General features: G+C 40.0%; 1 protein-coding gene across 6 annotated transcripts in view; it reads right to left on the bottom strand.

Moving 5' to 3' along the window:
- rad54b (RAD54 homolog B) overlaps positions 1-16282 on the bottom strand; it is a 147498-nt gene that overhangs the window by 27847 nt on the left and 103369 nt on the right. For all 6 annotated transcript variants that reach the window (XM_039736627.1, XM_039736625.1, XM_039736626.1 and 3 more), the window contains one exon: positions 10911-11080. In XM_039736627.1, the coding sequence (XP_039592561.1) occupies positions 10911-11080 (170 nt within the window). The remainder of the gene's footprint in view (positions 1-10910; positions 11081-16282) is intronic.

Genomic DNA, 16282 nt, shown 5'->3' with positions numbered 1-16282 from the left:
AATTGTGTTGCCCCGTGGATAAGTCGACCCTGTTTTTTTGAATTAATTTTAAGGCATACATTTTTCGACTTATACGCAAGTATCTACGGTACTTCATATGAGATAATGAACATTCACAAATGTACGTGCTACCAAAGCATGTTAACACCCGTCAAGCGTGTTCGCGCAGAATAGGGTAGATGTGAGCATCAGGCCAAAATAAAATCAAATCTACGGAATTTTGGGATAGCTTGTGTTGAGCATTTGGATCTTCACTAAGTTCCAACAATTCCATTTGTAACTTCTCTGTCACATTGTCAGGTTCAATCAGGTGTGGCTCTGAAACCAACCGTCAATCATTGTCATTGACGTGGATTTCAGAGAATCGAGCCTCAAATTCAGCGACTAGTGAACCGAGCACTTCACAGAACTCATCAAAATGTATTTTTACAGATGGGTTGTTACAGGCAAAATTATTCAGACATGGAAAGAATTCGGAGAGCTGCTGCTTTTGAAACTTGCCGTAAAAAACAATTTCAACTTGCGCTGAAAATTTTTTAATACTCCGCCAGAGGTCACAGACACTTTGATTTCTGCCTTGGAGCTGCTTATTCAGACTGTTGAGTTCACTCAAAAGATCGCTGAGAAAAGCCAGGTTCGTGCAAAAGTTGATGTCATCGAGTTTACAAACCACTCCTTTGGATGCATAGAACTCTTTGATAGTGCTTTGCAATTCATAAATTCTATTTATAACAGATCTTCTTGACAAATAATGAGATAATGAGTAATATAAAATGTCCTCTTTCTCAGTTGAATCATCATTTTGGAGGAGTTCTCTAAACTGGCGATGATTGAGGGCTCGAGCTCGAATGAAATTCACAATACCAACGGCGTCTTCCAATGTGTCGTTCAACATTGCAAACTTAGCACATAGAGCTTGTTGGTGTAAAATACAATGCAGTGACAATAATGTGGGAGATTCCAGATATTAAGAGTGAATTTGTTGTTTAAGTAGAGTCACAAAACCGCTCGTTGTTCCTACCATTGCAGGAGCTCCATCTGTACACACAGCAAGAAGTCTCTTTAGATCCAATTTCATCTCTACCAAGTGTTGTTAAATGCAGTGAGAATATTTTGTGCCTTTGTTGTTGATTTGAGACTGATTAGGGACAACTCTTCATGGATGTCAAATGTTGGTGACATTGTTCTGATGAAAAAAAGCAGTTGTGCCGTATCTGTTGTATCGGAGGATTTATTCAACGCTACAGAATACAAAGTATTGGACTCTTGACATATTTTGTTCAGTTGATTTTTTAAGTCAACTGCGATCTCACCTTGGCGCCTCACAATTGTCCTTCGTGATAAGAGGTAAATCTTTACATTTTTGAAGCTGAGATGGTTCAAGACACTGAACAACTTCAAGCATGCATGATTTGAATAGCTCTACATCAGTATATGGTTTTCCAGCGGCACCCATTTTGAAGGCGACTCGAAATGTTTCCTCAACTTCTGGATTGTGAGAGGATGATTTGAATTGGGCGAACATGGATGATTCTTTTGTATGGCTCTTGTTCAAGGAATTATACACTTGCTTTCTGGCCTCATCTTTTAACTGGATGTACTTCATGTGTGACTTATAACTCTCATAGTGCTGTTTTGCATTTGATCTCTTTAATGTTCTTACTTGCATCTTGGGCACATCATGGAGTTTCCTTGGTTTGACATGAAGAAATCCAACTCCCATTCACTTTTGAACCGTCGATTTTCATCATCTACATGTCTGGATTTCTTGACGGCTATAACTGCATTATATGGCCAGTAAAACACAACAATAATTATCAGAAGGATCTGACTACTTTCGCTGAAATTTAAGCATGCTGAACTTTAACCCTTTTCGGTGCCATTTGATTGGCCACTTTAGTTACCGCGGGAAATAATTACAGCGGTACTTGCGAAAATCTACAGTGCGCGTGCACTCTATCCGCATTAAATATCTAGTTTGACTGCTATTGGCATAACTTGCATTTAGTTTGGCTGTATTTCGTTAGCTGTCATTGACCATTCCATCAGGTATGAACGTGGAGACCAAACGAATCTTTGTTTACGTTGTTTGTTTCGTTGAACATTTTCGGCTAGTGTGAACAAGCCAAAAGGCCTCAATCACTTGTTTTACCGATACCTTCATGACGGCCACAAAAAAAAGACCTCGAAGGCAGCACTTGCCCACCTCTGGCCTAGAATATAATGCAACAAGTGTCACACACCTGGGTTTCAGGGTTTACTGCTATTCTCTTTAGATCCTCTCAAGCTTTGTCAGGTTGAATGAAGAACATCAGTGGGCATATATGTTTATGTCTCTCCAGAGATGTTTGTTAGGGTTCCAGTTTGGGCTCTGGCTGGGCCACTCAAGAACATTTGCAGAATTGACCCTAAGACACTCCTGTGTTGTGTTTGGTTTGTGCTGAGAGTCATTGTCCTGTTAGTCCTGTTAGAATGATAACCTTAGGTCCAAAGCGCTATGAGTATGTTTTCATTAAAGATATTACTATAGTTTTTTTCTGTTCAGCTTTCCTTGTCCTTGACTAATGTCAGCTCTTGCAGCTGAAAAACTACCCCACAATGATGATGTCACTACCATGCTTCTCTGTTGAAATAGTACTTGCACAGGTGATAAGGAGTGCCTGCTTTCTTCCAGACATTGAAGTTCTTAGCATATTCCTAAGAGAAATCTTGGTTTCATCAGACCAGAGAATCTTGTTTCTCACAGTTTGAAAGTCAGTTAGGTCTCTTACTGCAAACTCCAAGTGGGTTTTGATGTGTCATCCAGCCACTGTGTCATAAAGTCCAGATTATTGAAGTGTTGCAGTGGTGGTTGTCCTTCTGGAAATTTTTCCTGTCTTCAGGTTCTCTGTAGCGAAGTCAGAGTGACCATAGGCTTCTTGGTCTTCTCCATATCTCTACTTTGACACAATCCTATCTCTCACTTCTACAACCGATTCCAGTGACCTCATGAATTGTTTTTTGCTCTGATATACATTGTCAACAGTGAGACCTTTGTAATGGTACAATGTGCACCTAGTGTGTGTCTGAGTCTCATATCCTTCAGTGGGGACGGGGCAGTCTCGTGGCCTCAGAACCCCTGCAGATTTTGTTTTTCTTTCTCCAGCCCTCTGGAGATTTTTTTTTATTTTATTCTGTCCTCCACACCATCGGCACTTACTTTATTCTTTGTTACTTAGTATCACCTAATATTATTTTTATATTTTTCTTTTTTCTTTCTTCGTCTTGTAAAGCACTTTGAGCTATATCATTTGTATGAAAACATGCTATATAAATAAACGTCGTTGTTCTGAGCTTATGCTTAAAAGCTGATGCTGTTTTTTCATTACTCAATATGATAAATGCATTTTTTGTTATTGTTATATAACACTTAACAGAAAATGTGCTTTTAAAGGTATAATCATTATTCTATTGTAATGCTTAGTACTAAGTTTCCTGTTGATGTACCCAGGTGGATTATAAATTAGATTAATTGTTTTATTTAAACAGGACGAACGTGCAAAGTCACACACTCATTAACACATCTTTTAAAATAAAAAATAATAATATTTTAAAAAGTAATATACATTCTAACATCCTAACAGGACTTCCAAATCAACCTAGTGGACAGGGTTAATTGAGGTTACTTAAAGTATTAATGTTTGGCATGTCCCGTTGTAACGATTGTATCCGCTACACTTCACGGAGTTTACATTGAAAAATTATACTGATGACTGCAGATCAACCTCAGACTACCTTCAACCCCTTCCCACAGCGCCGAAAGACGATTTATAATAATAAAAGCGATATTAACTAAACCACACAGAGAAAAATGCATCAACAAAAAAAACTATAATTAATACATTTTTACACCCCGACTTCCAATATATACAATGAACACAAAGCATAAATTTATATATTCAAGAATTTTCCCCTCCGTCCTTTTGACTTAGTCTTTTTTCCATTTTACTATTTCCCCATAGTTCAGTTCCTTAGACATGCCAATCCCAGAATAAAAGATTTACAGCTCACACTGCTTTTGATCCCTTTCATGGTAACCTTAGTGTATCTGGAATCTTCAAATCTTTCTCCTGGACTCAGATGGGTCATGTCCTTTCCTCCTTCACCATAAAAACTCAGGCTGTCTTTTCTTCCTTCTCTTCCTGCCTTTTCGTGCCCCTGTTTAAACAGTGTGTCCGTTTCCATGGCACTCCCGGAAATCGCAAATGACAGCCCTGTACCTCTCTATCCAACCCGCCTATCTTATCTTCCATATTTTCAAATGACAAAGGGATTTTACATAGTGAGAAGAAGAAAAAAAATATATACATTTTTATGTGGCAATGCTATACCGTTAGCAATTGGGTTAGCAACCAATCATGGTAAATGTTTTCTGATTATGTAATGAATTCCCTTTTTTGAGTAGTGATCTAATCAATGAATTGTATAAATATAGTATAGAGGACACTCATTGATCAACAGAATGGGATGCACCTGAGCCAAATTTCAAATGTCATAGCAAAGGATCTGATTACTTGTCTCAGAGTTGTATGACAGTTGGATTACATCAAGGATCAACTGTGAGTCCTTTCCTGTTTGCAAAGGAGATGGACAGGTTGACAAACAAGATCACACAAAAGTCTCTGTGGACTTTAATGATCTTGTATGACATTGTGATCTGAAATGAGAGTAGACAGCAAGTTGAGGTGAACCTGGAGAGGTGAATGTATGCACTGGAGAGAAGAGGAATGATAGTCAGTAAGAGTAACATGGAGTACATGTGTGTAAATCAGAGGGAAGGTGGTGGAAGGGTGCGACTGCAAGGAGCACAGGTGGTGAAGGTACACAAATGTAAATACTTGGGTTCAACAGTCCATAGCAACAGAGAGTGCAGCAGAGAGGTAAAGAAGAGAGTGCAGGCAGGGTAGTCTGGGTGGAAAAGAGTGACAGGAGAGATTTATGATAGAAGAGTAACTGCAAGTATGAAAGGCAATGTCTATAAAAAGGTAGTGAGACCAGCTATGTTGCATGGTTTGGAGACAGTGGCACTGACAAAAAGACAGGTAGACAGAGCTGGAAGTGGCAGAATTGAAGATGCTATGACTTTCAACCGGAGTAACAAGGGTAGACAGGGTTAGAGATGAGTATATTAGAGGGACAATACAGGTACAACAGTTAGGTGACCAAGTGAGAGAGGCTAGATTGAGATGGTTTGGGCACATGCAGGAGAGAGATGAGGGGTACATTGTGAAAAGAATGTTGAGGATGGGACCACCAGGCAAGAGAAAAAGAGGAAGACCACAGAGGAGGCTTATGCATGAGGTGAGGGAAGACATGAAGGCAGTCAGTGTGGTAGAAACTGATGTAAAAGACAGGACAGAGACAGATGAAGATGGATGATCTGCTGTGGCGACCCCTAAATAGGAGCAGCCAAAAGAAGAAGAAGATGTTTAAAAAGAGAAGCAGCTCCAGCACTGACGCTGAGGGACATTACATTTAACATTATATAATTCTGAAAATGTCCCCTTCACCATAACCCTTTATTTCCAGAGTCTGAGCCAATCTTGTGCCCATCTACACACTGTGCCCTGTATTCCCACTTACTTTAGTTTGATCACTAACAATTCACATTGTAGCCAGAATTGCAAAAAGTCCAACATCATACAGGATTTTCACTATACTGTACACATGATTAAAATTTGTTTGGTGTCAGTTAAGCCCTTTAAAAACTATTTAATTTAATAACGAATTTAACAAACTACAGGACCTGTTTAATACTTATTGGACCTCTTTCTACGCCTCTGTATTAACTCTTTATAATGCTTTCACTACTAAATACTTTCTTCTGTGATGGTCACCAGGCATAGGCTGGCATTTTGATAGGGATGATTCAAGGTTCCTTTCCTAGCTGGAAGGCTAGTTTAATGGAAGGACAGTTGAAGACCAACTGTATGGACTATTTCCTCCCCCGACACAATAGGTGGCAGTCCTCCTGGACTACAGTACCTGGTTGGATACCTACAGGACAGGCTGGGAAGTGTAGTCCTATAGCACATCCTTCTGGTGTTCCATGGGTGCCACCTAGGGGAGTTGCAAGAACAAATCACACACATTCTTCTAACCCCATCCCACCCTTCCCCAAAGGAGCATCCGCCTGACCCAAAAGTACCTCCTACTTATGGAAGCGTCACAATGGAAGTGCTCCTGGGTCCAGAATAAAAGAAGCCATCCATTCTCATCCAGGAAAGCCAGAGTTGGGTGGATGTGAACTAAGCTTGCCTGGAGGAGTAAAAGGACAGGAAGAAAGGAGAACAGACAGATAATATAAGGGGAGTTATGCTTATGCAATATTTGTGTATTTATTCTTGAGGTATTTGCAAAAATAAATCACTGTTTGAACTAATACTTGTGTTTGGTGTGTCACAACTGGTCCAGTCGTACACATGCCCGATTCCTGTGACCCATGGGGAAGTAATAATAGTGACTTGGAGCTTAGTCTTAAGTCAAAATCCAGGGAAACCACAAAGAGAGAAGGTAATAGTAAGGAGTAAAAGGACAGGAACAAAGGAGAAGAGAGAGAGAGAATATAAGGGGAATTGTGCTTGTGCAATATTTGTGTATCACCTGTGAGGTATTTGTGAAAATACTTCACTGCTTGAATTGATACTTGAGTTGCTGTGTTTGGGAGCTGACTGGTGCCCCCACAGATCACACTCTCTTCTGAGTGACTTAAGCTGTCTGCTAGAAATGCTTCCCCATGTTAATGTACCCGAGTTAACTACAAATCTTTTACTTCCTTTTTCACCGGTAAACACACTTCCAGTGGGGGAAAATAAGTACTTGATCCCTGGCTGAATTTGTAAGTTTGCTTACTTACAAAGAAATGAACACTCTAATTTGTATGGTAGTTTCATTTTAATGGAGAAAGACAAAATATCAAACAAAAACCCAGAAAAAACACCTTACATAAAAGTTATAAATTAATTAGCATATCATTGAAAAAAATAAGTATTTGATCCCCTACAACCCAGTCAGAATTCTGGCTCCCACAGATTGGTTGTGTGCCCATGTGGCACAAAGATTACAATCAATCAATCAATTACAGATATTCCTAATCTCAACTCGTTATGTGTATAAAGCACACCTGTCCACAGAATCAATTTCTTCCATTCCAACCTCTCCACCACCATGGGCAAGACCAAAGAGCTGTCAAAGGATGTCAGGGACAAGATGGTAGACATGCACAAGGCTGGAATTGGCTACAGGACCATAAGCAATAAGCTTGGTGAGAAGGTGACAACTTTTGGTACAATTATTTGGAAATGGAAGAAATATAAAATGACCATCAATCGCCCTTGGTCTGGATCTGCATGCAAGATTTTGCCTCATGGAGTGAAGATGATCATGAGAAAGGTGAGGGATAAGCCCAAAACTACATGAGAGGAGCTTGTTAATGATCTGAAGGAAGTTAGGACCACAGTAATCAAGAACACCATTGGTAACACACTATGCTGTAATGGATTGACATCTTGCAGCGCCCGCAAGGTCCCCCTACTAAAGAAGGCACATGTACAGGCCTGGATATTCACTGGCAAACTTGAGACCGACCTTTTAACTTTTATGTAATGTGTTTTTTTTCTTGATTTTTGGTTGATATTCTGTCTCTCTCTATTAAAATGAAATTACCATAAAAATGATGGTACATTTCTTTGTAAGTGAGCAAATGTACAGATTCAGCTGGGGATCAAATACTTATTTGTTCCGTAGATGTTTATTTTTAACAGATACGCTGCCAGATAATTATTTACTTACTACTCTCCACTGAAGTTTTTCACTCATACTCACTACTGTGACCCAACACACCAAACATGCTCACACTTTCCTTTGCTCCTGGGTTGTTGAAAAAACATCAAAATACTTCTAAAGTGAAAAAATGCTAGAAAGAGATCCATTCTACCTTCCCTTTGAGGCTACCAAACATGAAGTTTTAGGAGCAAATGCTCTATTTTAATCAAGTCTCACACACAGACAAAACATAGCAATACACAACACTCTAATACATGTTCTGTACATCAGAAAGCAAAGTGAAGCGGTCAAAATACTTTCTGCTCAGTTTATAATTTTGTAGAGTTAATTTTAAATTGATAAGTTTGCCATTTTTCTCCATTAATCTACATTCAATAACCCATAATGACCAAGTGAAAACATGTTTTCTAAATGGCTATCAAATATATTAAAAATCAAAAACTAATTTATTTAAATATTCAGACTCTTTGCTGTTGCAGTCCAATTAGCAATCCAGTGCATCCTTTTTGTCTTATTCTGGATTTGTGTCTAGAACTTGTGGCAAATTGAATTGGATGGAAATACAGTAGTTTAAAAAGACACACACTGCTGTATATAAATTCACACAATTCACACTGTATGTCAGGACAGAAACCAATTCATGAAGTCCAAAGAACTCTCTGTAGACCTCCCCAATAGAACCTGTACTAATATAATGCTTGAATATTAAAATTATTTTGGGTCAAAGATTTTTTTTTTTAGTACAGTTGATGAAGCTGTTCCCATTGGGCAACAGCCAAAATGCACATTGCAGATATTTAATTTAATGTTATCTTCATACATTTTAGTCACACCATGTGGAAATTACATCAATTTTTTTTTTTACTTAAATCCCATCAACTCCCCCCTCCCCCTTCATATTTCAGACGACCATAATGTTTGGGACATAGCATTGGTAGGTATATTAAAACAGTCACATTTAGTACCTTGATGCATGGAAGGATTGTTTGAGGTGTGCAATTCATGGACAATTTTAATTTTAAACTATGGAGTAAATCAAGGAAAACTTATAAACATTATGAAGGGCACCGTATTTTTCTCCTTTTTTATCTTAGTTTGGCATTTCATACTATTAGAATGCTTGTCTTCACAGGGTATAACTGGTACTGCTTATTCATGGTTTCAGTGTTACTTAACATATATATTTCAATTTATTCAACTGAATAACTGCATTTCTAGCAAGTCATCTGTTAACCATGGTGTGCCACTTTGTTCAGGACTGAGCCCTTTGGTTTTTATTACTTACCACTTTATATTTCTACTAAACCACCTCAAGATTCTTCTCTGTCATCTGTCCTGTTTGGTTTTTTTGCTTCATGATATTAAAAGTTTAATGATACATCATCTGCTCAGGTTTAATAATGACAGGTCTGAAATTCTCCTTGTGGTCTCTAAAGCCATTGTTTCAAAATTTGGTAATGCTAACATCTGTATCGATAACATCGATATTCCCTTATGTCCAACAAGTCAAGAGCTTTGGTGTTGCTTTTGACAGCACTATTGTCTTTTCAATTTCACATTAATGCTACATTCTGTGCTGCCTTTTAACATGTTTATAACATTTTCTTCACTGTTCTATTCTGCAGCTGAGACACTAATTAATATATTTGTTGCAATAAAGCAAAACTACATTTTATTGTCATATATCCTGGCTAACCCTTTAAACAAGGTGCATTTAGTTCAAAATTCTTATAGAAGCTTAATAAATTAAATTAAGGTTTAATGTCACATTATACCTGTTCTATAGAAACCTCACTGGTTCACAAGTATCATATTGACTAAGATTCTTGTCTTCACTTACAAAGCATTCCATTATCTGGCTCCCACTTAATTTAAAACAGCTTCTAAAAGTTTACAAACTGGGAGTGCTCACCGATTTCTCCTACTTCTGTCCTTCTTGTTGTCCTTTCAGTCGGCCTGTCTTCCATGGGCAGTCAGGCTTTTAGTTATGCTTTTTCTAAATTCTGGAACTCCCACCCTCAATATATCCAATTATATCTAATTACTTGTTTTATCGTAATCTTTACTAGATGTGTGCTTATTTTACCTATTTATTTGCTGCACTGTTTTATGGCTTTATCTTGTAACTAGCTGTGCCATTCATCTAGGTCGGGTTGAAATTTAAGTTATCAACGTAGACCTCAGCATTAATGTTTCAAGTGCACCATCTATTGGAATGTATTTTGTAAGGCATGTAGCACTAAAATGTACTGAACTTGTCATTCCAATACATGGTGCATCACAAACATTTATAGTAATATAATGTATAACTACTAATAACTACTAATGTTTGTGATGCGCCTTCCATCTGCTGAAATGACAAATACAATGCACTTTATTATTACAAATATTTGTGATGTGCCGTCTGTTGGAATGATAGAGACAAAGCAACTGCACAAACACACAGATACACAGACACTTATTTTATCAAGTGTCTAGAGAAACAATTAAATAAAATACATTATTATTATTAGTGATTTTGACATAATCAAATTTCAATGATTTTATGACAGATAGTGACTTGGATAATGTCCATATAGTAATGAATACCCAAAAGGGGATGGACAACAATTTGGCATTAAACAGCTATGGTTTAATCCTATTGAAGACCATGGACCCCAAAAGATTTATTTTCTCCTTATTCTAGGTCCTTGTTTTGCTATTTAACATTTTGACTGTGATACAGCAATGGTAACTAGGTAATGGGTTTAAAAAACGTTTAAGTTATCCTGGATGATTATTTTACAGATATTTAATTTTTTTCTCTTCTTCTATTTATTGTTGTTGTAAAGCACTTTGAGCTATACTATTTGTGCATGAGAATGTGCTATATAAATAAGTGCAGCCATAGTAACACTAACAGTAATATAATTGCTATTACAGCTTACTACAGCTCAAACAAGCAACAATGGTTGTGCCATAGACACCTAATGTGCAAAGTACAGGGTCAAGATAATTATGAAATTTAAGTTGTTCTTAAAATGTATCTGCTGAATGTGGGAGAAATAAGGAAAAGATATACAATAACATTCAAATATATAATTTACCTTTCTGTGGGGCTCAAATCTCGAATAGCAAGAAGGAGATCTAGTAGTACATGTAGCTTGCCGCTGTCAATGGTTTTGTATCCACCATTCATATATTCTTCTGGAAAAAGGTCAGACAAACCCTCATACAGTGTGCTTTCACAATCCAAATTAGGATATGCTTCTTTTTCCTGTGGATAAATATAAATAATATTTTACTTTTACTGTATGGGTCATTCTTTGCATAACAGTACTATTTTATAGCAGTCAAATGTTTTTCCCACCATAATAATCAAATTTGCGGATTCTGCAAAAATAACTCTTAAGTTCAGACTGCTTCCTTAGCAGGTTAAATTTATTATCAGCATTCAATGATATAATAATAATCACAATATCCATCCATCCTCTTCTGCTTATCCGAGATTGGGTTGCGGGGGCAGCAGCTTGAGCAGAGATGCCCAGACTTCCCTTTCCCCAGCCACCACTTCAAGCTCTTCCGGGGGAAACCCGAGGCATTCCCAAGCCAGCCAAGAGACATAGCCCCTCCAGAGTGACCTGGGTCTTCCCCGGGGCCTCCTCCTTAGAACAAGACCCCGAGATACTTGAACTCCTCCACTTGGGGCAGGATCTTGCTCCCAACCATGAGAGGGCACGCCACCCTTTTCCGGCTGAGGACCATGGTCTCGGATTTGGAGGTGCCGATTCCCATCCCAGCCGCTTCACACTCGGCTGCAAACCTATCCAGAGAGAGCTGAAGATCAGAGCCTGATGAAGCAAACAGGACATCATCATCTGCAAAAAGCAGTGACCCAATCCTGAGCCCACCAAACCAGACCCCCTCAATGGCCTGGCTGCAGCTAGAAATTTTGTCCATAAAAGTTATGAACAGAATCGGTGACAAAGGGCAGCCCTGACGGAGTCTAACTCTCACTGGAAACGGGTTTGACTTACTGCCGGCAATGCGGCCCAAGCTCTGACACCGGTTGTACAGGGACTGAACAGCCCTTATTAGGGGGTCTGGTACCCCATACTCTTGGAACACCCCCAACAGGATTCCCCGAGGAACAGTCGAACACCTTTTCCAAGTTCACAAAGCACATGTAGACGTTGGGCAAACTCCCATGCACCCTCCAGGACCCTGCCAAGGGTGTAGAGTGGGTCCATTGTTCCGTGACCAGGATGAAAACCACACTGTTCCTCCTGAATCTAAGGTTCGACTATCCAATGGACCCTCCTCTCTAGGACCCCCGAATAGACTTTCCAGGGAGGCTGAGAAGTGTGATCCCTTTGTAGTTGGAACACACCCTCCAGCCCATCTTCTTAAAGAGGGGGACCACCACCCCGGTCTGCCAATCCAGAGGCACTGTCCCTGATGTCCATGCGATGTTGGAGAGGCATGTCAACCAAGACAGTCCTACAACATCCAGAGCCTTGAGGAGCTCTGGGCGCATCTCATCCACCCCCGGGGCCCTGTTTTTTGACCACATCGGTGACCTCAGTCCCAGAGATGGGGGAGCCCACCTCCGAGTCCCCAGGCTCTGCTTTCTCATTGGAAGGAATGTTAGTGGGATTGAGGAGGTCTTTGAAGTACTCCCCCCACCGACCCACAACGTCCCGAGTCGAGGTCAGCAGCGCACCATCCCCACCATATACAGCGCAGACACTGCACTGCTTCCCCCTCCTGAGATGCCTTATGGTGGACCAGAATCTCCTCAAAGCCATCCGGGAAGTCGTTCTCCATGACCTCCCCAAACTCCTCCTACGCCCGAGTTTCTGCCTCAGCAACCACCGAAGCCACATTCCACTTGGCCTGCCGGTACCTATTAGCTGCCTCCAGAGTCCCACAGGAAAAAAGGGTCCTGCAGGACTCCTTCAGCTTGACGGCATCCCTCACCGCCGGTGTCCACCAACGGGTTCGGGGATTGCCGCCATGACAAGCATCGACGACCTTACAGCCACAGCTCTGGTCAGCCACCTCAACAATAGAGGCATGGAACATGGCCCATTCGGACTCAATGTCCCCCACCTCCCTCGGGACATGGTCGAAGTTCTGCCAGAGGTGGGAGATGAAGCTGCTTCTGACAGGGGACTCAACACATTTGCGCCTACCAGGCTTGACCGGCATCCTCCCCCACCATCAAAGCCAACTCACCACCAGGTGGTGATCAGTTGACAGCTCTGCCCCTCTCTTCACCCGAGTGTCCAAGACATGTGGCAGCAAGTCCGACGACACGACCACAAAGTCAATCATTGTGCACATATGAACACCCCTATGCTTGAACATGGTGTTTGTTATGGACAATCCGTGACGAGCACATAAGTCCAATAACAAAACACAGCTCAGATTTATATCGGAGGGGCCATTCCTCCCAATCATGCCCTTCCAGGTCTCACTGTCATTGCCCACAAGAGCACTGAAGTCTACCAACAGAAGGAAGGAGTCCCCAGAAGGTATGCCCTCTAGCACCCCCTCCAGGGACTCCAAAAAGGATGGGTACTCCAAACTGCTGATCGGCGCATATGTACAAACAACAGTTGGGATCCGTCCCCCCCAACTGAAGGCGGAGGGAGTCGACCCTCTCGTCCACTGGGGTAATGAATAGGCTCCAAGTTGGGAGGCAAGAAGTATGCCAACACCCGCTCGGCGCCTCTCACCGGAGAAAACACCAAAGTGGTAGAGATTCCAGCCCCTCTCAAGGAGACTGGCTCCAGAGTCTAAGCTGTGCGTCGAGGTGAGCCCGACCATATCTAGCCGGAACCTCTCAACCTCGCTCACTAGCTCAGGCTCCTTCCCCCAGAGAGGTGACATTCCATGTCCCAAGAGTCAGCTTGTGTAGCCGAGGATTGGACTGATACCATCTAACTCGCACTGCACCTGACCTCCTTGGCCCCTCCTACAGGTGGTGAGCCCATGGGAAGGGGGACCCATGTTGCCTCTTTGGGCTACCCCTCCTCGAGATAAAGGGGTTTGTGTGTCCCAATGATCCTAGAAGCTCTGTTGTCGGGGGCTTTATGCCCCTGGTAGGGTCAACCAAGGCAAACTGGTCCTAAGTGAGGGATAAGACAAAGAGCATTTCAGTAAACCTCCTATGAAGAACAAAAAATTTGGACGCCGTTTTCCCTCGCCTGGATGCAAGTTACCGGAGCTCCCCTCTGGAGCCAGGCCTGGAGGTGGGGCTCGATGGTGAGTGCCTGGTGCCCGTGGCTGCACCCATGGGGATCGGCTGGGCACAGCCCAAAGAGGCAAGAGGCAATAATCACAATATGATCAAATTAAACATCTTTAAAATGAGAAGATTTAAACTTCAAAAGATAGAATACTGATGAGCATTATTGACACATTCCCTGTTCAAAATATCAGCATGATATGCATGATGTTGATTTAGATTTAATTCAGAACATTTCACCTTTTGGACAGTGACATAACTGTATAAAAAGTATTAAAAAAATGTGCATGTAAATATTTAAAAGCCATATAAGTAACCACACATTTATGAAAGTAAGTTGATCTAGACATACTTTAGGGTCTGTGACGAAATTGCTATAGCTGTGATTCTGATGCTAACATCTGCTGAAAACATTTTAGGGACTATGAATCTGTTTAAACATGGGGATTTAGCATCCCTACTGTAGTTACGGACTCCTTTAAAAACTGAAGACTGCATAAGTGTCTTTAGTTATCATACAAAGGCTATTACTCTTTAATGTTAATATATTTTTTTGATCTCACATGTAAATAAATAATTAACAACTATATCAAAAGAAAAGCAGGTGTGATGCATCACTTCTACAGTTTTTAAACTTTCTTAGGTGTGAAACGCATTTTACACACCTCAAAACTTTAAATGCAGGACAAAATGAGTAAGGCTGCCTTAACAAATGTGAATGCAACCCACAATTTTTAAATTAAGTAATATCAGTTTTGCACTTTTTAAATTCAGAGGAGTCAATGTTAGATTGCAGCAAAAGTAATTTGCTCTTTCTTATACTTGTAATATCCTACTATGATTTATACATCAATAAAGACTGCTCCTAAAGACTGGAAGCTATCAAATGTTAGAATATAATATAAAAATGTGACTGGACTGATCCAAGTAACTACAGTATAGACCAGTAAGCTTAACATTCATGAATTAGGAAATTAATGGAAGCAATCATTAAAGAAAAGATCACACAATAAGCATGAGCTTAGAGGGGAAGGATTGTGTTTCATTAGTATCCTCGAAATCTATGAGGAAGCAACAAAAGCATATTATTATATTAACTTTTAAGAATTCCAGAAAGTTTTTGATAAACTAAATGAGATGCTACGGGTCAAATTAAACTAAACAGGTGATAAAGCATTGTAAGCAAAGGTATAGAACATGATGAATATTTCATAATAAGGTAATGTTAAAAGTAGTGTCCATCAGGGATCAATGCTGGGGCCACTGTTCTTTTTAATGGGTACAAATGATCTTGATAAGAATATAAATGATATGCTGACTTGGATATAATACAAAACTAACCTCCACTTCACTTCTGTTTACAGCTATCGGTTCATCGAGTGCATTGTTGCAATGTTACTTTTCTTGGTTGTTTATTAAATTACGGATTTTTCAAATTTTCATGTTTTTCCCTGTGCTTAAAACTCATTAAAAAAAAAGTGTTTACAGCGAGCGGTTTGTAAGGCTGTAGCGTGAATTCTTGCAATGTTACTTTTCTCTGTTCAAGGTTTTCTCAGTGTTATTCAATGTTTTTATATTTAGTTTACTATTACACTGTGCATTCTATGGTATAATTAACTATTTTTGTGCTTAAAAATCTTTAAAAAAAATATATCTACATACAGTTTGTATGGTCTGGAACAGATTAATTGTATTTACATACAATCCTTTGGGGGGAAATTACTTCGGGTCATGACCAAATCGGGTTACAACCAGAGTTTTGGAATGAATTACGGTCGGGACCCGAGGTTCCACTGTTTATGTTTTTATATTTAACTAGCAAAATACCCGCACTTTGCAGTGGCGAAGTACTGCCTTAAAATTTTTATTAAGAAGAAAATTAAACCTTTTTAAACTGAGGGCAAATATACCAATAAGTATTGGTTAAGGATCTCTTTGTATACCACATTGTAATTTCGGCCCTCCGGTTGTAATATGACCAAGCTGTGCGCGGAGCTTACTCTTGAGCATGCAACGTACAGTTGGCCATGTGAAAAGTGATCTTGTTTCAAATCTCACAGCTTGGATTGCTGCTGTCATAATCGGTTTGAGTTTCATGGTTTGTTTCAATTACATTAGTATTTGCAGGACTTGTGTTGAAGTGACATTCGGCATCTGTCAAGCGTTGTAAGCATACAACCGGTTTCATCGATAACTTCACATCCAGCTTTTGAGAGTTTAAAAATT

This window comes from Polypterus senegalus, chromosome 15 (assembly GCF_016835505.1).
Source record: "Polypterus senegalus isolate Bchr_013 chromosome 15, ASM1683550v1, whole genome shotgun sequence".
Lineage (NCBI taxonomy): Eukaryota > Metazoa > Chordata > Cladistia > Polypteriformes > Polypteridae > Polypterus > Polypterus senegalus.
Note: the sequence above shows the minus strand (reverse complement) of the source record. Positions and strands in the feature narration are given on the sequence as shown.